This window comes from Eublepharis macularius, chromosome 2, assembly GCF_028583425.1.
Source record: "Eublepharis macularius isolate TG4126 chromosome 2, MPM_Emac_v1.0, whole genome shotgun sequence".
Classification (NCBI taxonomy): domain Eukaryota; kingdom Metazoa; phylum Chordata; class Lepidosauria; order Squamata; family Eublepharidae; genus Eublepharis; species Eublepharis macularius.
Genome location: NC_072791.1, coordinates 142,107,990 through 142,133,991, shown reverse-complemented (window position 1 = coordinate 142,133,991; position 26,002 = coordinate 142,107,990). Strand labels below are relative to the sequence as shown.

General features: G+C 40.5%; 1 protein-coding gene across 1 annotated transcript in view; it reads left to right on the top strand.

Annotated features, from left to right (window-relative positions):
• Window positions 1–26,002, top strand: part of TESMIN (testis expressed metallothionein like protein) — a 43,067-nt gene that overhangs the window by 12,510 nt on the left and 4,555 nt on the right. Inside the window, exons 4-11 of the mRNA XM_054970017.1 lie at window positions 426–587; window positions 3,846–3,974; window positions 6,085–6,183; window positions 8,356–8,429; window positions 10,076–10,147; window positions 12,732–12,834; window positions 21,337–21,474; window positions 22,422–22,597. Coding sequence (XP_054825992.1) covers window positions 426–587; window positions 3,846–3,974; window positions 6,085–6,183; window positions 8,356–8,429; window positions 10,076–10,147; window positions 12,732–12,834; window positions 21,337–21,474; window positions 22,422–22,597 — 953 coding nt within the window. The remainder of the gene's footprint in view (window positions 1–425; window positions 588–3,845; window positions 3,975–6,084; window positions 6,184–8,355; window positions 8,430–10,075; window positions 10,148–12,731; window positions 12,835–21,336; window positions 21,475–22,421; window positions 22,598–26,002) is intronic.

Sequence of the window (26,002 nt, the reverse complement as noted above, 5' to 3'; positions counted from 1 at the left end):
TTGAAAAAAGGATACTGGACTAGATAGCCTTTGGCTTAGAACTATCAGGATTCTTACATTCTTATGAATGAATGCTGCTCCTTAGACACAGGTTATTAAATCTTTAGCATTATTGTAACTCAAAGCTATCAATAATTCATATGATTTCTATAATTTGTTAGGACTTTCTTTTAATTGCTGAAATGCATTATTGATTCAACAGCATACATGTCTTTCCTTCAGATTGTTTGCCATATTTTGTTATTCTTTAGACATGTAATACATTTTAACCATAACAACTGTTTTGAATTCCCCATTCTTTCTATCACTTGAGCATATTTGCTGTCACATTTGTTATTTATGAAATTTGTTTTTTTAAATATCCAATTCTCTTAACATTTCAATATAATATGTGATTTTAAATTACAAAATTGCATACATTTCAGGTAGAGGTGAGAGAAGCAGTTGTCAGCATTATGGCTAATAATTCAGAAGAAGTTGTGTGTGAAAATACAAATGGTGGAGAATCCAGACAAAACTTACCTGCCTCACAAAATGCAATGGAGGAACCCAGCTGTTCACACAAAAATTATTCCAGTCCTCAAGTGGTAATAATTACTACCTCCTTCTGACAGCATTGCACTAGTACAAGAAAAAAATCATGCTTTTTATTAAAATAGAGTTAAGGGAACCTTAGCAGAGTTACTTGGATTACCAGACTTACCTACCTAGGTGCTGCCTCATAAGCAATAAGAAAACATTTCAGCTAGCTGTGGTAAACGCCCGTGGAACCATTCCACCAATGTGGAGCTGTTTTCCAGTGCAAGCACAAAAAGTTTTTCTGTTGGACCAAGAAGCTATTCTGCCAGTGGAAGGTTCTTTGCAATGGAGGAAAGCTCCAACAACAACAATGAAATAGATTTGTAGTGTTCCATCCTCCCTTAATACTCTTGATTATTTGAGAGAGAAAATTTTGAGTTTATCTTCTATTTCCCTTCTAGTAGGTGTGAATAAAATCAAAAAGAGTCCAGTAGCACCTTTAAGACTAACCAACTTTACTGTAGCATAAGCTTTCGAGAATCACAGTTCTCTTCGTCAGATGTGTGGAGGGTAAGAAGAAACTGGTCCGATATATAGGTGGAGAGGGGATGGGGGAGTAGATGCAATCAGTAGCTTCTGATAATGGGATCAGTTGGCTTCTGATAATGAAATCAGTTACTTCTGATAATGAGATAATCATTCATAGTCTCTATTCAATCCCAGCCTGACTGAATCAAATTTACATACGAATTCCAATTCAGCAGCTTCCCGTTGGATTCTGTTTTTGAAAAGCTTCTGTTGAACTACAGTGACCTTTAAGTCCTTGGTGGAATGTCCTGGTAGACTGAAGTGTTCTCCCACTGGTTTCTGGATGTTGCCATTTTTAATGTCAGATTTGTGTCCATTTATTCTTTTGTGCAGAGGTTGGCTGGTTTGTCCAATGTACAGGGCAGATGGACATTGTTGGCACATGAGGGCGGGCATATATCACATTGGAGGATGAGCAGCTGTAAGAGCCAGAGATAGTGTAGTTGACGCCATTTGATCCTGTAATTGTATTTCCTGGGTAGATATGAGGGCAGAGCTGGCATCTGGGTCTGTTGCAGGGTTTGGTACCTGTGCTGGTGACTCTGCTAGCTATCCTCTGCTATCACAGTAGGAGTCTCAGGATATATGGATTCAGTCCTCAGGCCCTATGCCACCACCACACCCAGCTATTTACGGGACACCACTGACTTCCTTAGGAAAATACAGTTCATTGACAACCTACCAGATGACACCATCCTAGCAACCATGGATGTGGAGGCCCTGTACACCGGTATCCCTCATGCAGTTGGACTGCAAGCCATCAGGAATATTATCCCGGACAAAACCACAGAACACCTCGCCACTGAACTTTGCCACTTCGTACTCACTCACAATTACTTCAGATTTGGTGATAGCTTATATCTACAGGTTAATGGCACAGCCATGGGCACACGCATGGCACCACAATATGCTAACATGTTCATGGTGGACTTGGAGCAACGCTTCCTCAGCTCCCATCCACTGAAACCACTCCTATACTTAAGATTCTTGGATGACATCTTCATCATTTGGAACTATAGGAAGGAAGCCCTTGAGAGATTTAATCAGGACTTCAACAACTTTCACCCTATTATCAACCTGAGCCTGGACCACTCTACACAACAGGTACACTTCCTGGACACCACTGTACAACTACATAATGGACAGATAAATACCACCTTATACCAGAAACCCACCGACCGATACTCATATCTACATGCCTCCAGTTACCACCCTAAACATACCACTCGGTCGATTGTCTACAGCCAAGCCTTACATTACAATCATATCTGCTCCAATGCTCTTGATCGGGACTCCCACTTAAGAGATTTACAACAAGCATTTTTGGGGCTACAGTACTCACCAAATGAAGTGAGGAAACAAATCAACAGGGCCAGACTAGTATCCAGAAACAGCCTGCTCCAGGACAGACCTAAAGGAACTAACAACAGAACACCACTGGTTGTCACCTATAGTTCCCAGCTCAAACCCATCCAACGTATCATCAGTGATCTACAACCCATCCTGGAAAATGATGCCTCTCTCTCACAGGCCCTGGGTGGAAGACCTCTCCTTGCCTACAGACAGCCCCCCAACCTTAAACGACTTCTCACTTACAACCATGAATCGGCTAGTAGAGTCACCAGCACAGGTACCAAACCCTGCAACAGACCCAGATGCCAGCTCTGCCCTCATATCTACCCAGGAAATACAATTACAGGATCAAATGGCGTCAACTACACTATCTCTGGCTCTTACAGCTGCTCATCCTCCAATGTGATATATGCCCTCATGTGCCAACAATGTCCATCTGCCCTGTACATTGGACAAACCAGCCAACCTCTGCACAAAAGAATAAATGGACACAAATCTGACATTAAAAATGGCAACATCCAGAAACCAGTGGGAGAACACTTCAGTCTACCAGGACATTCCACCAAGGACTTAAAGGTCACTGTAGTTCAACAGAAGCCTTTCACAAACAGAATCCAACGGGAAGCTGCTGAATTGGAATTCATATGTAAATTTGATTCAGTCAGGCTGGGATTGAATAGAGACTATGAATGGTTATCTCATTATCAGAAGTAACTGATTTCATTATCAGAAGCCAACTGATCCCATTATCAGAAGCTACTGATTGCATCTACTCCCCCATCCCCTCTCCACCTATATATCGGACCAGTTTCTTCTTACCCTCCACACATCTGACGAAGAGAACTGTGATTCTCGAAAGCTTATGCTACAGTAAAGTTGGTTAGTCTTAAAGGTGCTACTGGACTCTTTTCGATTTCGCTACTACAGACTAACACGGCTAACTCCTCTGGATCTAAATGTGAATAGGTCAGCTTGCAGAGACTTTCCCTTTTGCTTATACAATGATTGCCTGTTTCCTCTGGTCTCTTCTTTCTTCCCAATATATTTCTTTGCCCAGACTTTTTTCCTTACCAGCAGTTTATGTTATGTTATATTTTAAAATTAATTAATACATAATGGTCGACAACAGAAATGAAATCAGATCCAGAAATGAAAATGTATCCTTTAGCATTTTTACTTCTAAAGCAAAATATTCCTATGATATAGTGAACAAAGTAAAATACCAAACCTTGTAGAATAAATTTTTTGATAGAGAAGAAAATAACATTGTATATTGAGTTACGGTATTTTAGAAAATGGCAAATTCTTTCTAAAATACGTTAAAAATTCATTTGCTATTTTAACAATGAAAATTAGCATGAAGTAACAATGATTATGCATTTCAGGTTATCTTCCAGCTGAAGGGTGGTACTCATATACTCTGTATAAACAATACCGACACAATGAAAACAGTTCATTTGGTCCCCCAATATCAAGATCAGCATAAATACCTTCAGTCAGGTATCAGCATTTTGAAAATATGAATGATATATCAAATGTTAGGTCAAGTATTAATCGTATAGTCGTGTGCTTCTTAACTTAAATTTTAGGTAAAGACAGATTAAGTACAGATAAAGACAGAATTATCTGTTGAAAATGATGAAATCTGTTCAGGGCATAACACTTTACACAATAGAAATTTAAAGCTAGAAGGATTTGAGACCATCTAAATCATCCATGCAGCTGATGAATTGGAGTTCAAAACTGGGATTTGATCTTACCTTAAGTAAGTTGTACTAGAATGCTATGATTATCTTTTTGAAAGGAAAGAGAGATCCTGAGAGAAGAAGAAAACTGACAGAGAGGGAGATAAGGGGCAGTCTTGTTCCCTTTTCACCCTTCCTGTATTGTGTGTGTGTCCCTGCATCTTTGTATGGTTATATTTTATTGTTATCTTTATATAATTGTAAACTGCCTTGAGTGCCTCTGATCAAAAAGATGATTTGGATTTTTAATAAGAAAATAATAATGATCTGTATAACATTAAAAAACCCAAGAAACCCTGAGGATGCATAAATGAAGAAATATTGTTGGGGGAGGGTGAAAGGATAGCTCTATTGCTCTTTGTAAAAGAATGAATCTGAAACTGCATAACAGTACTAGGTTGCACAGCAAGGGATGGATAGTCAATAAAGACATATTTTTCTTTAGAGTAAAATGTAAATGCTCACATAATGATGTGAGCATGGAAGCAGGCTGTATCATCACTCAAAAGCAACTATGGTCTCTCTTCTTTCTCTTTTTACCAAGAGGTATGCAGAATGTGCTATATATTCTTATAAAATGAGCATTTGCAGCACTAAGAAATGATTGTCCAGAAAAGCCCTTTGGACACCATGAATGTTAACATACCATCTGCATTTACTCAACCTATCCAGCTGATGTCACTGTTTTCAAACTATAAAATCATCAGATGAACAGTGATACATAATTCAACAATGATATATAATTCAGCTCCCTTCTAACGAAGGAAGCTTTGACTCTTGAAAGTTCATACCTTGGAAATCTAGTTGGTCTTTATTGGACCCAGATCTTACTCTTCAGCTAAAAAGGTTTTTTAAAATAGTCTACTATAGAGATGGACACGAACTGAAATACGAACCAAAGTTCGTGATGAACCGGGTCGGTTCGTGGTTTGTGAACCGGCGGTTCATCAGAGCCCATTTCTGATAAACTGCCACGAACTTTAGGCTGGTTCGTTTGGTTCATTTTTTGGTTTGTTACTGCAGACAGCCTGGTGCCGATCAATCAGTTTCCTAGGCAACAGGGGATGGACTTCCTGCTGATCTGGAAGAGGCCTTCTGCTGGCCCAGAAGTGACAATTTGCTGACCTGGATGTGACGTTTTCACGAACCAAATGAACCAGTTCACGAACCAGGGCAGGTTCGTGAAAGTTTGTGGTTCATGGTTCGTGAAATGCAACGAACCACAAACTGCACGGTTCATTTTTTTCCGGTTCATGCCCATCTCTAGTCTACTATACTGACCACAGTTCAGTAAGAATTCTTTTCTCAGTGGGATTGTCCTGTGTTGTACAGTACTCTTTCCATGATTCACTTGTACATAAATTTTGCACTGCCCTGTCCTGTCATAGTCTCAGTCTTCATTATCAAAGCTTAAAAAAAAAGTCATTGTACCCATGCACCCAGGTATTATTTAACTTCCTTTAAAAAATAAATAAATTTGGGGGGGGACCCCTTTGCCATTTATCAAATGCATATGAAAGGCAATGTGTAAATATAAGTCCTGGGATAGCTAGAAAGAGCAAGTTTGGCCAAAGCTTTAGAATCTTGATTTCCCAAGCTTCTGCAGTTCCTGTTTGATTTCCCAAGCTTCTACAGTTCATGAACTTTCTGGCATGATATTTGTATCCATTAGTATCTCTGTCTTTTGTGTTCATTTGTGATAAATGTGCATATTGTTATTTGGGAGTAGAAACAAAGATAAATGGTCAAAATCACAAAGTGTCTTCTTCTTTAACAAATATCAAAACTCAGAGATTATTAATTGCATATAGTTTCTCTAAAATCTATATTGTATTTATACCAGTGTATTTGTTCAAATCTCCATTGCATTGACTTCAATGAAATAAGAGTTTTCTTATCAGATCCAACTGACTCTGTGACATCTGCACTGGGACAGTTTTTACCGGTTGGAGGGGAACTAAATACCTGTGCACAAGAGGTGAGGCTGTTCCTTCCATCCCCTCTTTATAAATTAATTCTATTTGACAACCAGTCTCCAGAGATTGACAGCTCCATGATCATGCCTCCTTATTTCTACCAAGAGATATGTTAGATGTACTTATTTCACAGTGTTACAGGATAGCAGCTGCAATTTCATCAGTTTGCTTTCCTTGGGTCAGGAAATCCACTTTTCCTATAGACTAAGCTTCCTCAGCAGTTTGTGTATTGAAGAACTTACAATAAATAGAAAGTACAGCTACAAAGAAAGTTGGAAAATGACATAACCATTCCTTCAAGGAAAAAGAATCAAAAAGTTTATCAAAATAAGCAACATGAATAGAAGATGGTGAGAACTGAAAATGGAATAGCATGAAGTCTTGGGGCAGCTAAAATGGCAGGTCTTTTGTTGAATTATAAAAACATATATACTGACATTTTCTATAACACTGTTCAAAACATATAAACTTATGTATTCACTGAAAAGTCACTGAAAGTTTTTCTTGGACTTTCCCCTTTCCCTTTCATTGCTTCAGGGTTGTTTTCTTTTTTTAAAAATACGTATCTGTGGACAGGACACTTCTAGTACATTTTTACAGTTAGATTATTTGCTAGTGCCAGAGTCCAGGCTGTTTAGCAGGACTTGCTTATGAACCTGGCTTGTGATTGTGTGCAAGAGCAGCCCTTCACAGAAGAAAGCCGAAGAGTAATGGTGCTGGCTGATTAGGCAAGTTCAGGATTGCATTGGACTAGACTGGGGCAATTGCGACAATCTGCAGTAGTTTACCAACTAAGTAGTGACTGTTCTACTCCTCTTCATTTTGCTTACCAGGAAGACAGACACATTAGTTGTAGGACTGCCAACTTTCAGATCGGGCTTGGAGATCTCGTGGAAATACAACTCATCTCCATGGATCAGTTCTCTTGGAAAAAATGGCCACTTTGGAGGATGGACTCTGTGGCATTATACCCCATTGAGGTCACTCCCCAAACCATGTCCTCCCTAGAATCCACCTCCAAATTTCCAGGAATTTCCCATACCAGAGCAGCAAACCCTAATTAGTAGATCTGGAGAAGTAACCATATTGCTGGTCTCCAAATTAATTTTCTTTCCTGATTTTATTAATTTGTTTAAGCAGTTTTAATCTGCTTTTCTCTGCTCAGGGAAGACACAAAGCAGTTTAAAATATCAAAAAAGCAACAACAGAAAACCATAAGTTCTACCAACAAAATAATATGCAAGTTACTACACAAAAATACTTGCCATCTAGTATTCTACAGGGTGGAAAGGGGGGCAGAACAGGTGGTAACAGCTCTGCCCTTGATTACGATAGTCTCTCTCCCAAACAAGCAGGCAGGCAAGTACTTGCTTTCCTTCTAGTGGGGTGCTTCCCCTGATCTTTCTGGGGGCTGGAGGGCAAGGACAGAACAGATGGTGACAGCTCTACTCATGATGGAATCACCAATGAGTAAGCAGGTAGGTAGGCAGGTACTTGATTCTTAGTCCTCCTTTCTTTTCCTTCCACTTTCTATCACTTACTTCCTATTCTGCCCTATCGTTTCTGATTTATCTTTTCACTTCTTGCCTTGATGTTGTCTCTAACTGTGTTTCAGAACTGCCCAAATGTCTGTCCTGATTTACTTTTTCTCCTCATCCCCTCTTCACATTTATGACCTCTAGCATACTTTTCCATCTCTCTTGATTCTGCTACTCCATCCCAGCCCCACATTGCCTTTGCTGTTTGGATATGTTCTTCACATTCTCTTATTCATCCTTTCTCTCCTTATCCCTTCTCTTCCTTCTCCAATTATTTTTATTCTGCCCATTCACTCCCTCAGTCTTCTAGCCCTTTCCCATATATTTAGCACTAAAGGAGGTCCAATGAGATTTCCTGGGGGAAGAGCTTAACAAATCTGGAGCTGGTCTTGATCAACAACATTAAAAAGTATCAATACCCAATAGTGATTGGTGTGAATTGTACTGTAGATTGAAGGGAAGATCCCAATATGGCAAATCTTTCTAAGAATATATTGCAAGATTTGTATCTACGTTAATTTATGAACACTTTAAATTTTATGTATCTCAGTTGTATCTTTTTTCTTTCCATTCTGTAAATAGTAAAATTGTATAAAATAAATGATAACATAAATATATGGTTTTTATTTTAAGCAGCTTGATAAGGGATCCTTAAATATATGCCATTCAGATTCATATGCAGAACAGCCAACAAAATTGACTCTAGTTGGGTAAGGAACTGATGTTTGTTGCTAGTTAACAACTGATGTTTGTTGCTGTGTGTCTCTGTGCTGTCAAATTACAACCAACTTATGGTGACCCCAGCAAGGGTTTCCAAGGCAGATGAGAAGCAGAGATGGTTTGCCATTGCCTTCTTCTGCAGAGTCTTCCTTGGTGGTCACCCATCCAAGTACTGACCCAGCTTAGCTTCTAATTATCTCCAGTTCATCCAAAAAACACCCTGATACTGAGTCTAGTTTTCAACAAAGCAAAGGATTTTGAGAATATATGCTAATATTGATGGCTACAATTAAGTCTGCTTTTATTATTCTGCATAATTTCAATAATGTGAGTAAGAGGGCACATTCTGCTGTAGCATAGTGGTTAAGTGGTCAGGCTGCAAATCAACATTCTACTGATTTGAATCCCACTACTGCCATGAGCTCAGCAGGTGGCCTTGGGTAAGCCACATATTGTTCAATAGAGGTATGCACTACAAGATTCCCAAGCTGTTTCTGCTGGTGAAAATGGTATGGAGGGAAGCCTGGCTTTCCTCTTTCCCCCTACCAGTACTCCAAACTAGATGGGCACAAACAGCAATACGAACAAAAAAACCCCATGAACAGCCCAATCTGCTGTTCGCAAACAAACTGTTCGTGAGACCCCATTCTAAACGAACAGGTGGTCGTTGCAAGCCTTGTTCATTGCTGTTCGTCAAGCCAGACAGTCTGGCACCTGCAATCAATTCCCTTGGCAACTTAGGCAGGGATTGTCTGAACTCTGTCTGAACTCCTGCTGTTGTCCTGGAAACCCCAATCTCAGCCCAATTTAGCTTGATAGGCAGATCTTCCTTTCAAGTGTGGAGCTCCAAATTTGTTACAAGGGAGCAAAGAGCAGGGGGGAGGGGGGCTCCCAGCTCTGGCTTAGTTTGCAGACAGTGGAGAGGGAGAGAGCTGCTGTTGGCATTTTGATAGAGTGCATTGGAGCTTGAATTTTCTTTGTGTGTGGTGGGATAGGGATCTGCCCCTTCAAGTTCCAGGGCTGCTGCCAGGCTCTGGGCCAAGCTATTATTTATTATTGGTACCTTTCCTGCTGCCTGCTCAGGTAAGGTTTCTGGGAGTGGTGCAGTAGGGATCTTGACTTGGATAATGGCTGGAGGAGAGCCTGCTGGCCCCCACGAACAGCCAACCATGAACATGTTCGTGAACAGGACCATGTTTGTGGTTGTTTGTGAGTCCCTGTTCATGGATGCCAACAAACAATGAACCTCATGTTCATGTTTTTTTTTTCTGTTCGTGCCCATCTCTACTCCAAACTGAATGGAGCAACAGAATGCTTTGAAGGTTAATTCTAATCATGAGTGTGGTTACAAGCTGGGTCAGGCTACCATGATTTGACACATATGTATCCTGGCCCTAAACATTCTTGTTGGGAGTTTGCAGAAAGAGCGGGGGGGGGGCGTGATAGGTGGCAAGAAGATCTTTAGATGGAAGGAGTAACGTTGGAAATCCTGCTTTTCATTCCAGTAGTACGCGAGTCTCATCTCTATAACAGGCATTAATCTATAATCATTTAAAATAGAATGTTTCAACAGATTTTTTTTTGTACATGTATATTATTTGAATGTCTATTTAATTTTAAATTTAAAATCTCTTAGGTTGCCTTTCAGTTCCTGGGATACAAAGTCTAAAAAGCCATGCAACTGTACTAAATCACAGTGTCTCAAGTTGTAAGTAAATTTTATGTTGAAACATCCATTTGATGCGTAATATACTTCAGATATAATTAATCTATTCTGATAATATACTACCAAATGTATTGGGTTGAAGCTATCAAAGTAAATGAAACTATGATATTATAACCATGCACATAGCGTTGGATCTGCTCTTAACATACCAGAAGTTGCATTTTCTTTTTTTGTATGTGTGATACTCGGTGCCACACACTGAAAGTCATATATTATTTTATGTATGTGTGTGTGTGTATTAAATTTATTCTCCACTCTCCTTGCGAGCAGGCTCAGAGCAGATGTCTACCTTTATATGTTTGATGTCCAATCTCACACATACCAAACACACGTTAATTTATTGAAAGATAATATAATTACTTTTATGTACCTCATACATATTGTTCATTAGGGGTATGCGTTACAAAATTCCTGAGCTGAAGATATACACAGAAATTGCTGTTTTGGGTCATTATCATGACCTTCCAAAATGGTAACACAGATCCAAGATGCTTGAGAATTACAAAAAACTCTCCCCTGAACAATCCATGTTTTTTTCCACCAAGGCTGGGTTCTCACCTGTCACCAGCAATACAGAATGCACTTGTGTTTTTCTTTGGTTGTACTGATGTTCCAGTCAATGGCATTTCTCCCTTTTAATTGGATCCTTGCAAGGGAGGAGCATAGTGTATTCTTAGCCAATAACCTTGGAAATAAGCTTCAGAGTTCTCCTTTCCTCCTTCCTTTGTGGGGGTGGAGCCTTTCTTGAATGTGTGGGGGTATGACCGTCCCCCGTTCACACTTTTGTGTCTTAAACAACTTAAATGGTACTAGAAGTGTTTTTAAATTCAAAGATGGCTAAATATTTTTTTTAACATAGAGGGGAAAGGTCAGGTGAAATCGGGGGCTGAAAATTTCTGAGGTAACTCAGTATAAATAATTCTGAGGTAAAATGAATATGTGCACAGACTTTTGTTCTTGTTTCAGACTTATGAGTGTTTCTCAACCTTTTCACAGTTACTTAAATCTTTATGTTGAGAGGTTTTAGTTCCAGTATTTTCCCTAATGCTCTAGTACACTTTCTTTGAGTATTCTCTTACTCTTTTTGGTTTCCAGAAGGCTGGTACCCTCTGTCTAGTATCTACACCTCTTCTCTTGAAACACCAGTACTTGTCTTGAGTATTTAACTGACTCCAAGGGCAGTTTCTAACCACACCAGACGAGGGATCTCTTCACTCTTCAGAGCTAACTCCCTGTTTGACTGTGTGCAGCCACACTTCTCTCTATTGATTCCTAAAATGGGAAATTCTCCTCTCACTAGAAGATCTGTCCCCTTTCTTTGGCATGAATGGGAGTCTTTGCCTACTTCCCAGACTTCCTTGCCAATTTCCCCCCAGTTCTTCTGTCTATGTTAAACTGTTTTCAGCCTGGGTGAATCTTGAAAACTGTCAGCACTTGACTCCTCTCAGCTAGGGCCAAAATCAGACTCCCTTTCCCCCAGCATCCAGTTCAGAAGTCTTTCTCTGTTCATGCTATCCAATCAGACTCCTCAGAGTAGCCTGTGATTCAAGGCTCTCTGTTTCTGTGAAGAATCAACTCTTATCAGTACATCTGTTTGTACAGTACTTCTAAACTTTTAAAAAGTGCAGTCTGTGACAGGGGGCACCTTGTTCAGAGGCCCATAGAATTGGACTTACTGGTCCAATTTGCTTGAAACTTGGCAGTTCTTTAGTGGACAGACAGCACTAGCTCTAATGCAATTTTGGTGTCATTTGGTTGAAAAATAGCCACTCCAGCCCTCACCAATTCTCCCACAAGGAATAATGGTTGACTTGCAGGACAGGACAGGAGGGGACGGTTTCTGCAAAGGAAGCCTTTGTCAAAGGATGCAGACAACAGACTACAGCAAGGAAGGATGACAAATGCAGCATTTTCAGCAGAAAAATAAGTATTTTTTATTGCTAGCACTGTAAGAGTAGGAAAATGAAATGAATGTGAACAGATTGTTTTTAATGGTGGTGGCCAGCTGGAACTCTACTGCTATGCTGCCACTTGACTGTCATTTTAGGAATCAGTAGAGAGAATTGTGGCTGCACAGAGAAGCACGTACTTAAGGGGTCTGTAAACCCCTTAAGTGTTCACTCTTTGAACCCCTTTGTGTTCACTCTGTTTGAAATTTAGGGGAGTCTTTAGATTAGAGGGAAGACTGTTCTGTGCAGATTTGGTGCCATTATCTTTATAAATAATAGGGGGAAATACAAAAAGTGCCCTCTACTTTCATCAATATCGCCCTACAGGAAGCATAATTCAAAAATTCTTAATTGGTATATGACCTTGCTACGTATGAAGCACATATTCCAGAGCCACATACTACTTAGTGGAGGAAACATGGCTTGCTGCAAATGGTACATGTGGCAACCTCCAAACTCCATTTTTTAAAAGATGCATATATGGAGGAAGTCATAGGCTCATAGATAACAAATGATCCAACATTTAGTATTCTTTACCCTAATAGAGAAAAATGAGTCACAGCTGAAAATGAATTTTTATAAAAATGTATTCTATATGTTGTCTTTGTTAATCACAGATACTGTGATTGTTTTGCCAGTGGTGATTTCTGCAGTAACTGCAACTGCAATAATTGTTATAACAATCCACAACATGAAATAGAACGGTTTAAGGCAATTAAGGTAACTTAAATATATTCTTTCTTTCTACTTTTTACATACAGAATATATTGCTTATTCTTAAGATGTGTTAGGACAGTATTTCTCTTATTTTAAAAAGCATATATACAGCTGCCATAATTTTCTTATCTTTCAATATGAAAAACATTAAATTTATTCATTCTCTTCATAAGATAGTTGCTTCTTTTGAAATAGTACTATATTGCATCAGAATAAAACATTCCACAACATTTTCTAACACAAAAAAGAACCAAAACTTCCCTATTTAGACACCTAAAGGAAATTCCTACTCGCTGCTTATTACCATATGGGTGGCTTTTCCCAAGCTTGCTATAGAACACCTTTGTTAAGCAACTGGTTATCTTATGGAACAATTTAAAGAAATATAATAGACATACATGGCTTAATTACACATTGTTTTCTGTAAAGTTCAGAGTCCCTGCCAGCAAGTCAAGGGTATAAATTGGCTTTATTTGAGCACACAGAGCCTCATCTTGGAATGCAAAATGGAGAAGAGATCCAGTGGCCCCCATATTCTCCTGAGGAAATTAAATCGCACATTGCCCAATTTAAAAAGGAGAAGGCGCCCGGATCTGATGGAATGCTACTCGAATTTTTAACAGAAAACATTGATTGGTGGGCTCCTTTCTAGCAGCTTTATTTACCTTTATTGATGCCTTGGGACTTACTCCTTCTGAATGGGGGATGGCTATAGTCGTGCCAATTTTTAAAAAGGGGAGGAGAGACAATCCAGCAAACTATCGCCCCATTAGCCTATTAAATATATGTAGCATGTTGTACTCCAGGCATCTCTTGGACAAGTTCACTCTCTGGCTTACTCAAGGGAACGTGATTGCATTAGAACAGGCTGGATTGAGAAAACAGATCAGCCCTAGACTACTGTACTACGATACAACATCTTATAGAAAAATATGCCTCAAATGGCCCTGTTTCACTGTTTGCTGCCTTTGTAGACCTGAAGGTGGCCTTAATTCTATCTCAAGACCCCAGTTGTGGGCCAAATTAGCGTCCTCGATGGTGGACAGAAGACTCCTTTTACTAATGAGAGCACTTCATGATAAGACCTTTTAAAGAGTCAGGTATAATGCTAGAGGTTGCCTTTCCGAACCAATTAGCACCCACAAAGAAGTCAGACAAGGATGTTTGCTGGCTCCAGTGCTATTTAACTTCTGTATCAATGATGTGGTGGCCCATCTTGGTTCATCTGATTTACACACACACACCCCAAAAGTCCAGCATCAGCACATCTCCATCCTCATTTATGTGGATGATGCAGTCTTATTAGTCAGAGCCCCAATAAGCCTCAGGAGAACTCAAAGTTCACAGAATTTTGTAACACGAACCAGCTAGAGATAAACTATCTCAAGACCAAGGTCGTGGCTTTTGGGAAACACCAGAAGAAGAGATCCTGGGTCATTAATGGTCACTCTTTTGAGCAGGTAGCTAGCTTTAGGTACCTGGCCATGATTCTACAAGCTTCTGGAGCAAGGAATGCCCATAATTTGTGGCAGCACAAGGAGAAAGAGCTGCAAACGCTATACTTAAGTTCTTACATACAAAAGGGGCTCACTTTGTCTCGGCAGCTCAAAAATTGTTCAGGCGAAATAATATCGCAAATGCTATATGGCACCTTTCTGCCCACCCCCCCACCCCCATCAAGTTTTTCCTCATTGGAGAGGGTTCCGTCTAAATTTTTAAGAGCTGCCCTCCGAGTTCAAGGGAGATCCCAAATGCTCTGATTCGCTTGGAAGCTGGCTCAATAACAATCGAAGCCAGAATCATCCTTGCCTCACTCAGATATTGGTTCAGTATTAATTTCAACTCTCAAGGTCTGATCCACTTGATTCTACTGGACAGTTTCCAATCCAAATGGCTGAGGGCAGTCCATAATAAATTACACCTTCTTGGTTTCTCCCTCCAAGTTATTTTGGCTATGAACTGGGACCGAGCCAAGTGTGTCCTGAAACAAAAACTATTTGATATAGAGAGACAGGCTGATCTGGCTAGATACCCGGCCTTTGTAGCTCCTGAGCAAACTAGATTTCACTTGCATATTTAACCCATATTGAGGACCATAAGCTCAGGAGAGCTTTCACACTAGCTAGGTGTTCAGCACTTACCTCGACACTGTGAGAGGGTTGTCATAAAATGATCCTATTGGCTCAGAGGATGTGCCAGTACGACACAGGGGAAGTCAAAACCATAGAGCAGATGTTTTTTAGGTGCCCCTGCTACCAGTTTGCTCGTGTCAATTATATTTCACCGCTATGGCCAGGCCAGTCAGAATCAAATCGTATCAATTACTTGTTATCTGATGAATCTCAGACTATTACCATTAATGTAGCCAAATTCTGTGCTGCTTGGTACATAACCCAAAAAGATCGTGTAAATTCCCTCATGTTTGCTAATGGATGAGGTCTGGCTGCAAGTCTCTTCTGGGTATTTTAACACATCTACATGTATGTACCTACCCTTTTATCTGTATATAGTTCACCATATAATTTTTATCTATTTTTATCTATCTGATTAATATTATTGTACGTCAACTTTTAGATGTATGTTATACTGACACAGTGCCATAATAATAAACTAATGACTTATGACTTGTACTAACCCCTCCTTCCTCATTACACAAAACGGAGAAGAGATCCACCAGTAGAGACTGGGAACAGTTGGCATCGAAACACTACCTGTTAGATAATGCTATGATTACATCACAACTGTAGGCCTAGACTGTAGAATAGGGATGTGAAGTTTAGTTCAGAATTTGGATTAAAATACTGATTTTTGGCTGACTTGGTAAAATCTGGGTATTCTGAATGAGAAAACATGTATTCACTGTCTACCTAATCTCCATAGCATCCTGACAGTTGATAATGCAGGGCCTCCTATTTCACCCACCTCTTTGCTAGCACTTTGCAATGAAAGCTTGATAAGGCAAAACACTGCATGCCCCACCAGGTTGTTGCAGGAAGAAGGAATTGACCAGGCTTGTATAACAGAGATGTGGTTGGAGAAAATGAAGTGGTATATCTGTCCCAACTAACTTCACCCAGTTATGCTGTCCTTCACCAATCTCACACAGGTGGCCAGGGAAGTGGGGTTGATATTAATATTCTGAGTTTTTCAACTTCTGCAGACTTCCAATACAAACTATAGCTGGCATTGACTGTATGCTCCTTACATTGGGAGCTAAGGAACATATTAGGTATTCCACTTGTTTATTGGCTGCCTAATTCCCCTTTCTTAGTTGGCATCTGTGAAGGTCACGACCTGCGCACTGGATTCTTGCCCATCTTGGTTATTAAAATCATCTAAGAACCACATAAATGAGATCTATTATAAATCAGTCACTAACTCCGGGCACTCAAACAGGTGGCTACCCACCCGCTAGTTAAAAAACCATCTCTAGACAAAAATGACATAGCCAGTTACCCTCCAGTCTCTGATCTACCCTTTCTGGGCAAAGTGATTGAGAGAGCAGTAGCTGACCGACTCCACATCTTGGATAACTGGTGCTTTTCAGTCTGGTTTCAGACCAGGATATGGAATGGGGATGGCTCTGGTGTCTTTAGTTGATGATCTCTGCCTGAATGTAGACAAAGGCCATGCTTCTTTGTTGCTCCACTGAATCTTTGCAGACTTTGATACAGTAGACCATGCCATCTTGTTGAGGTGTTTGGAAGCATACGTTGGTATCAAGTAATGTGCTTTGGACTGGCTTAAATAATTTCTTGTGGAACGGATTCAGAGTGTTGCTGTTGGAGACTATGTATCTTATATGTAAGAATTATATTGCAGGGTTCCACAGGGTGCAGTTTTGTCCCCCGTGTTATTCAACCTCTATGTAAAGCCTTTAGAAGAATTAATTCATAGTTATTGAGTTGGATGCCATCAATATGTAGATGACACCCAGTTCTATATCTCACTATCTAAATCACCATGGGATGCAATACAGATTTGGGGTTGCTGCCTGATGACTGTGATCAAATGGCTGTAAGCAAACAAATTGAAACTGAACCCAGATAAGATGGAAGTAATGCTGGTTGGGAAGACTTCCCACTTTCAATGGAGTTTCTCTGACCCTTGCAGACTCAGTTAAGAGTCGTGGGGTTATACTGTATTCAGGACTACTGCTAGAAAAGCAAATTAAGGCAGCTGCAAAAAAATGCTTTCCACAAACGCAGACTAGCCTGGAAGATGGTTCCCTACCTTGAAACAGCTGATTTGGCCACCATCCATAGCATGGATCCATGCTATGGTAATATCAAGAGTTGACTACTGTAATGCACTCTACATAGGTCTCCCCTCTAAGATAACTTGGAGATTCCAATTGATGCAGAATGCTGCAGCTTGGTTATTTCTGGGAGCTAGGGGGAACATGAATATTACCCCCATTCTGCACTTATTTAATTAGCTACCTATAAGTTACCAGGCTACCTATCAGTTACAATTCAAGGTATTGGCTTTCATATACAAAGCTCTTCATGGCCTTGGCCTTGGGACCACCTCTCTCCCTGTGTTTCACCATGGCACCTTCTCTCATCTGAACAGGGCCTTCTGCAGGTAGCACCTTGCACCTGGGCAAAACTAGTAGATGCCTGTACACGTGCATTTTCTATGGTGGCCCCCACTTTATGGAATGACCTACCTGAAGAAGTTAGGAAAGCTCCCACTCTCCTGGCTTTCCACAAACTGTCCAAAACTGAATTATTCAAGAGTGCTTTTTTACTCAGATAGGAGGACTGTAAGATAAGGAAGTGGAACTCTTAAAGAGTTACATCAATAAATGGATAGGGAGTGACTATAGACTTTACTACTATTGCTGTAAGTATGATCCTACAGGGTAGTTCCTATGTTGTTCAATATGTCAGTTGTAGAATTGCTTATGTTCTGTTTCAGTGTTTCTTGAATCTGTATTGGTTTTCTGCTGGTTTAAGTCTTTGCAATTTTGCATGCATATATCCAATTGCATGATTATTGAAATGTCTTTGAACTTGACTGTACTGACTCACACTGTGTAGTCCACCTTGAGTCTCCTTGAGAAAGGTAGACTATAAATAATGAAAATAAATAAATAAATGTTCTAGGTGACTTAAATATCCACACTGAATGCTTCACGTCAGGGCCAGCCCAGGATTTCATAGCTTTCTTGGCAGTCCTGGACCTTCTCAAATATTGATAGGCTCCACACATGAAAAAGGCCACACCTTAGTCTTAACCTTTTAAACTGAGGATTTGTGGGAAGGTCTTCTTTCAGGATTGGAGATTCAGCCTCAGTTGTGGTGTGAGCATTGCCCACTGAAGGCAAAGATGAATATGGCCCCAACACTCCACAAAAAGGAGGGACTTATTAAAATGGTCCTCCCACAGAGGCTTATGGATCCTTCTGGATTCCAAAATTCTCTGAGGGATTTTAGAATTCCAAACACATTTTCTGCTAAGGCTACAGTGAAAGTTTGGAACATGGAGCTCCTTGACACCGTTGACAAGATTGCTGCTTGTCAACCTCTGCCATCCTTGTGGTGGAAGCCAGCCCCATGATTTACCATGGAGATGAATAATCTAAAGAGGGCTGGAAGATGTCTAGAAAGATGCTGTCAGAAAACTTGTGCTACAGACCCCATTGGAAGACCTATGAAGCAATAGTGATAGCGGTAAAGGAACATTATTTCTCTGACTGCAACCATGGCATCATCTGGTTCATGTCCATCCCTACTGTTTTAGGTATCTCGACACCTTCTGACTCCTAAACCTTCACTAGGTGAAGAACAATTAGCTATGACATCTTTGAAAAGTTTTTTGCAGCTAAAAAGCACAAATACACTCTGATCTGGATGCCAGCTATAATATAGGTGAGGCAGAAGAAATGCTCAATACACAATCTGGTCTACTTGTGAATCATTTTGACCCAGTCACAGTGACATTTACAGGATCCTGGCATCTATGAAGGTCACTACTCGTGCACTGGATCCTTGCCCATCTTTAATTGATGTTCTCTATCTGAACATAGACAAAGGCTGTGTATCTTTGTTCTTCCTCATGGATCTACTACAGCCTTTGTTACAGTAGACCATGACATCCTTTTGAGGCATTTGGAGGCAGAAGGTAGGTATCGGGCTGTGCCTCATTCCTCATGGAACAGACTCAAAGGGTTGCTGCTGGTGACCAGATATCTTCAGTGTGGGAATTTTGCAGGGTTCTATAGGGCTCAATTTTATCTCCCATGTTAGCCAATATTTATATAAAGACTTTAGGAGAAATCGTTTGCAGCTATGAAACTGGATATTACTGATATGCAGACGATACCCAGCTTCGTATCTCACAATCCAAATCGCCTGGTGATACAGTTGGGGTCCTGAGTCACTGCCTGACAGCTTGTACTCAAATGGCTGAAAACAAACAAATTCAAACTGAATCCAAACAAGATGGAAGTGATCCTGGTTGGGAACACAGAGATCTTGAAGGACACTGTGCATCCCACTTTCAATGGAGTTCAGTCGACCTTTGCTGATTCAGTTAAGAGCCTTGGGATTAAGAACCTTTGGGATCCAGCACTACTGCTATAGAAGCAAATACATGCAGCTGCCAACTTAGACTAGCCTGGAAGATGGCACCCTACCTTGACATGGCCAATCTGGCCTCCTGGATTCAAGTCATAGTAACATTAAGACTAGTCTACGGTATTCTACTCTCCCTAGATCTCTCCTCAAAGTCAACTTGGACTCCAGCTGGGCCAGAATGCCACAGCTTGATTATTACCCAGAGCTAGACGGAGCATAAATATTACTCCCATTCTTCAGTCACTCCATGGATTACCCATCAGTTACCGGGCTCAATTCAAGGTTTTGACTATTACAAACAAAATGCTTCATGGTCTTGGCCCATCATATTTGCAGGACTGCCTCTCTCCCTGTGTTCCCCTATGGCAGCTTCACTCATCTGAACACGGTGTTGTGAAGATACCACCCTGCAAATGAGCTAAATCAACAACTGCCCATATTCCCTATTGATGTACATTCTCTATTATGGCCCCCACCTTATGGAATGAGCTGGCTGAAAAGATCAGAAAAGCACCCAGTCTCTTGGCTGTCCACAAATTATGTAGAACTGAATTACTCAAGAGGACTTTTTTATTCAGATTATAGAGTTGTGCCATAAGAAATGGCTCAGAGAGATGTTTTAGTAAAGGGACAGGAACTGGGTACTTTATGCTGATATAGACATGCTCTTCCTGGGTCATGTCAAATTAATTATGTTTTGCTTCAGCAATGTTCATCTCTGTATTTGGAGTTATGCTTGTTTTCATATTTCTGCAATCCATATCTTCTTGTATTGTTTATTGAATGGCCCAGACATTGATCAAATTGAAGTGCACTGTTTAATTCGCCTTGAGTCTCAGTAAGAAAAGTGGACTATAAATATAAATAACTAGCAACAAAGCCTGTTGTGTCAGAAAATACAATGGGCTCTAGCGGGGCCTTAGGAGGACCGCACTAGACCTCTGTTGCCTTGTGAAGGCTACGCCATTCTGCTGCAGGGCCTAGTGGTGCAGCCCTCCCAAGGCCCTGTGGTCCTCCAGAGAAGCTGCACCCCTCCCAAGGCCCTGCAGGGCTGCTGTGCTGCGCTGTGTTCTGCTGTCTCCGCGGCTGTGGCAGGGAGGTCTGATGTTGTGGCAGAAAGGCCCAGTGTGGCAGTGGGAAGGCCCTCCCATGGCCCCACAGAGGCCTTGCACGGTGGCAGGGAGGCCTGGTGCAGCCCCCGGAGGTCTAGCATGGCAGCAGGGAGGCCCAGCATAGCCCCACAGCAGGGAGGCGCAGCAGTGAGGAGGCCACCACCACGATGGAGTATCCCAACACAGCAACGTCCTCAAGGCCTCCAGAGGGATGTGTGGAGGCCCGGTGGAGTGGCCACAGAGGCAGCGGGAAGGCCTGTGTGGAGATGCAATCCTCCCAAGGCCCTGCGCCCTCCCAGAGGCCATGTTGCCAACAACTCGCTTTCTGTCCTGGTGTGCCAGGCCGGCGGAGGCACACCAAAATAACAAGTGAGTTGTTGCTACTACTGCTTGCATTTTATGTAGTAGTAGAGGAAAAATCTGATAACATCTAAAAATCCATATGTTGGTAAATTTAAAGTCATTGTGATTTTATCATACACAATGTTCTGATCAATTTTACAAGGTACTGCATTAGCAATAATTTTGGATTAGATGCACTTGAAATTAGAGTTGCTTGTAACACAAGTGAAAATGACAAACATCTTCATTTAATTATTCAAACCAATGATTATTGATCTATTGCATATAAATATAAGATACAGGACTGGTATTTGAGGTAAGTATCAGACATATTTTGCCTTGTAACATGTGGAATGCATTAATCATTGCCATCAATGAAAAATATAACATATTTTAGAAGTAATTTTTTTCTTCTTCATTTGAATGATATTTCTTGGCTTCTGTATGAATAGAATGTTTTGTTTTAGGCTTGTCTTGACAGGAACCCAGAAGCTTTCTTGCCAAAGATTGGAAAAGGGAAAATGGGGGATATCAAGCCCCGACATAACAAAGGATGCAACTGTAAACGTTCAGGGTGCCTGAAGAACTATTGTGAATGCTTTGAGGTTTGTTATTTAACATTTTCTAATTCGACTTTCTCCATCTAGAAAGAGACACTTGATAACCCGTTATTACCATGTGGTCTGGCAATTAATACTGCAACTTCCCTATGGAAACTCCATTCCAATTCACTGCAGGGGAGTGATTTAAGACTGCAGTGTGGGGGTGGGGCACCAGCCTTTCCCAGTCTGAATCAGGCACACGGGAAGCTTGTAGGTGCCAATCAATGTCATAGTCTTTTTTTAGACATCATGTTTAGTTTGGGCCTGAGGGAAAACACACAAGGTTTGCTTCTCAGAAACAGGAGGCTATGCCAGCACAGATCCAAAAAGTGGCTGAGATGAGGGGAAGTGAAAAAACACAGGAGTGGAGAGTACATGCCCTATTTCCCAGGTGCATGTATGATACCTTAGGAAGTAGTATGTAAAGGTGAGCTCAGGAAAGGAAAAGAAACTTCTTTAGTGGTTGATGTTGAGCTGAATGATGCCATTCTATGTGTTATAAGTGGGGACAATAGGTGGTATATATCCGGGAAGATCTGATCAAAAGTCACTTTAGGTTTTTGTGACTTTACTAACTTGTGCTGTAGTATAAAACATAGTTTAAGAATGTAATGCACAGCTATGTCTACTAATCCCACTTGACACCTTGGAATCTCCCTGAGAGATTTGCTTCAAAAAGCACCAAAATAGTCCATCAGATGGTCCCCTGTTCCCCCAGTTCTGTATAAAAGAAATTTCAGCTTCCTTATATACGTCTAACCCAGCAATGGCTTCTGCAATCCATACTGAGGGAAGTTAACAGAAATACCAGAATACTATCACACTGAGGAGATGTACCTTTAAGAACTAATTGTGCCCCTTGATTTATTAGTTTTTCCTGCAGTCCAGTGTGATAGTTTGAAGAAATAACATTAATATTTATATGAATTAGAGTATTTTTCATCTTCTAGGCTAAAATTATGTGTTCATCTATCTGCAAATGTGTTGGCTGTAAAAATTATGAAGAAAGTCCAGATCGAAAAACACTAATGAATATGCCGAATCATATGGAGATTAGAAGTAATGAAGAAAATGACTCTGTTTCATTTTCTACCTTTAAAATATTATCAAAAACCAGAAAAGACAGGTGAATATTAAGAACTGTCATTTTTTCTAAGACGTGTCTTGAAATAAAATATTTTTATATATATTATTATTGATTTTTAATTACAAATGTACCTATCACTTTAATAAATCCATTTGAGACTAGTTGTTTGCTCCTTTTGACCTCTGCTTGCTCCTATGTATATATTTTATCCTAGATAACTTGTTCCAGCCACGCACTGCAGGAGTGTGTATCTGGAACAAGTTGCACTACAACCTTTTTCAATTAGCATATACTTTGTGTGGTTTTTCAGTTTTCAAGACCTGAACAACACAATGATAAGTTTTGGAGGTCATTATCATAGAATCATAGGATTGGTACCTCTAGGGTCATGTAGTCCAACCCCCGGCACAATGACGGAAATTTACAACTACCCCCAGTGACCCCTGCTCCATGCCCAAAAGATGGCAAAACACTTCCAGGATCCCTAGCCAAACTGGCCTGTGAATAATTGCTACATGACCCCAAGGTGGCGATCAGCATTATCCTGGGCATGTTAGAAAGCTACAAGAACTTCACACTCCCAAGGAAGCCTGTTCCACTGAGGGACCACTCTAAGTTTCAGGAAGTTCTTCCTAATGTTTAGCCGAAAATTCCTTTGATTTACTTTCAAGCCGTTGGTTCTGGTCTGACCTTCTGGGGCTGCTTAAAACAACTCTCTGCCATCCTCTATGTGACAGCCTTTCAAGTACATGAAGATGGTTATCATGTGTGTATGTTATGTGCTGTCAAGTCGTTTCCGACCTATGGCGACCCTATGAATGAAAGACCTCCAAAACGTTCTCTCTCTAACAGACCTACTCAGATCCTGCAAACTGGAGGATGTGGCTTCTTTTATTGAGTCAAGCCGCCTCGTTTTAGGTCTTCCTCTTTTCCTGCTGCCTTCCACTTTTCCTAGCATTATTGACTTTTCCAGAGAATCTTGTCTTCTCATGATGTGACCAAAGTATGATAGCTTTAGTCATGTCATTTTAGCTTCTAAGGAGAATTCCGGCTTGATTTGATCTAGTACCCACTTACTTGTCTTTTTGGCTGTCCATGGTATCTGCAAAACTCTCCTCCAGCACCACATTTCAAATGAATCAATTTTTTTCCTGTCAGCTTTCTTTACCGTCCAACTTTCACATCCATACATGGCAATACCATAGTTTGGATTATCTTGATCTTGGTTCCCAGAGAGACATTTTTATCTTTAAGGATCTTCTCTAGCTCCCTCACAGCTGCTCTTCCAAGTCTCAATCTTCTGATTTCTTCATTGCAGTCTCCTTTTGGGTTGATGATTGAGCCAAGGAATAGAAAATCTTGAACAACTTCAATTTCCTCATTGTCAACTTTAAAATTGTGTAGTTCCTCGGTAGTCATCAGTTTTGTCTTCTTGATGTTCAGTTGTAATCCTACTTTGGCGCTTTCCCCTTTAACCTTCATCAGTTGTTATTTCAAGTCTTCACTATTTTCTGCTAGTAATGTGGTGTCATCTGCATATCTCAAATTGTTAATGTTCCTCCCACCAATTTTCACTCCACCTTCTTCTAGATCTAATCCAGCTTTCCTTATGATATACTCTGCATAGAGGTTGAACAGGTAGGGAGATAATGTGCATCCTTGTCTGACATCCTTGCCAATTGGAAACCATTCTGTTTCCCTATATTCTGTCCTGACAGCCTCTTGTCCAGAGTACAAGTTGCGCATCAAAACAATCAGATGTTGTGGCACCCCCATTTCTTTTAAGACTTGCCATAGCTTTTCATGATCTACACAGTTAAAAGCTTTGTTATAATCTATAAAACACAGGCTGATTTTCTTCTGAAATTCCCATTAGCCATCATAAATTTGCAGTGTGATCTCTGGTGCCTCTTCCTTTTCTGAATCCAGCTTGAACATCTGGCATTTCTCGTTCCATAAATGGTAAGAGTCTTTGCTGTATAATTTTGAGCATCACTTTGCTTGCATGGGAAATTAACACAATTGTCCGATAGTTACTGCACTCCTCCCCTTTTTTGGGGATTGGAATGTAGACTGAGCATTTCCAGTTGGTGAGCCATTGTTTTGTTTTCCATATTTGTTGACATATTCTTGTTAAGATTCTGATGGGCTCCATTTCTGTGGCTTGAAATAGCTCTATTGGTACTCTATCTACTCCAGGTGCTTTGTTTCTCTCAATTGCTTTGAGTGCAGTTTTTACCTCACTTTCTAGGATTTCTGGTTCTTCATCAAAAGATCCTTCATCAAAAGTATCTGTCATCCTTTATTTTATTTTATTTATTTTATCATATTTATATTCCGCCCTCCCCGCAAGCAGGCTCAGGGCGGATAACAGCATTAAAACATTTAAAACATATCATTAAACATTATCATGAAACATTAAAAGCATTGTATAAAGATATTAAAAATAGCAGCACTTTTTTTTTTTAGTGGCGATTACAGAAAGTGCAGCAGTGCAATTGAACATGGCAGCAGCTTCAGAACAGTGGTGGGCAGCTCTCATAGGGAGGGGAGTAGATGTTATATCCTCCAGCCAGTGGAGGCCCAGCCTCAGCCATAAGCCTGGCGGAACAACTCTGTCTTACAGGCCCGGTGGAAAGATATTAGATCCTGCCGGGCCCTGGTCTCAGTAGACAAGAGTGTTCCACCAGGTAGGAGCCAAGACTGAGAAAGCTCTTGCTCTCGTCGAGGCCAGGTGGGCCTCGGAGCCAGGGACTGATAGTAATTTCTTTTCTCCTGATCAGAGGGTCCTCTGGGGAATATACGGGGAGAGACGGTCCCTCAGATACGCTGGCCCCAGTCTGCACAGGGCCTTATAGGTCAATACCAAAACCTTGAACCTGATCCGATACTCCACTGGCAACCAATGAAGCTCGCGCAATATTGGTGTAATCCTTCCATCTCTTTTGTATAGTTCCTCAGTGTATTGTTTCCTTCTTTCCTTTATTTTGTCCTGATCAGATACTGTATTTCCATGTTGCTCTTTTAGCCTCCCAAGCCGTGGCTTGAATTTCCCTTTGATTTCTCAGATCTTTTGGAACAAATCTCTTGTTCTTCCTTTTTTGTTGTTCTCTTCTATTTCTTTGCTCTGGTTATTATAATAGATTTCTTTGTCTCTGCGTGCAAGTCGCTGAAAAGCTGCATTTAGAGTTTTGACCCTATTTCTGTTGCCTTTTGTTTTTGCTTCTCGTCTATCTTTAGTAGGCAAAACTGCGGGCAACCCCAGACTAACAATTATAGTTACAAAAAACAAGCCGGGGAACTTCAAAAGTATGTTTTTCTTTTTTAAAGTGTGAAAAAGTGCAGTAGTGCAAAAGTGCAACAATTCAATTATAATAACTTTACAATATAATTTTACAATACAAGAATACACAAACACACAGTACAGTCATTACAAAAAGTCTT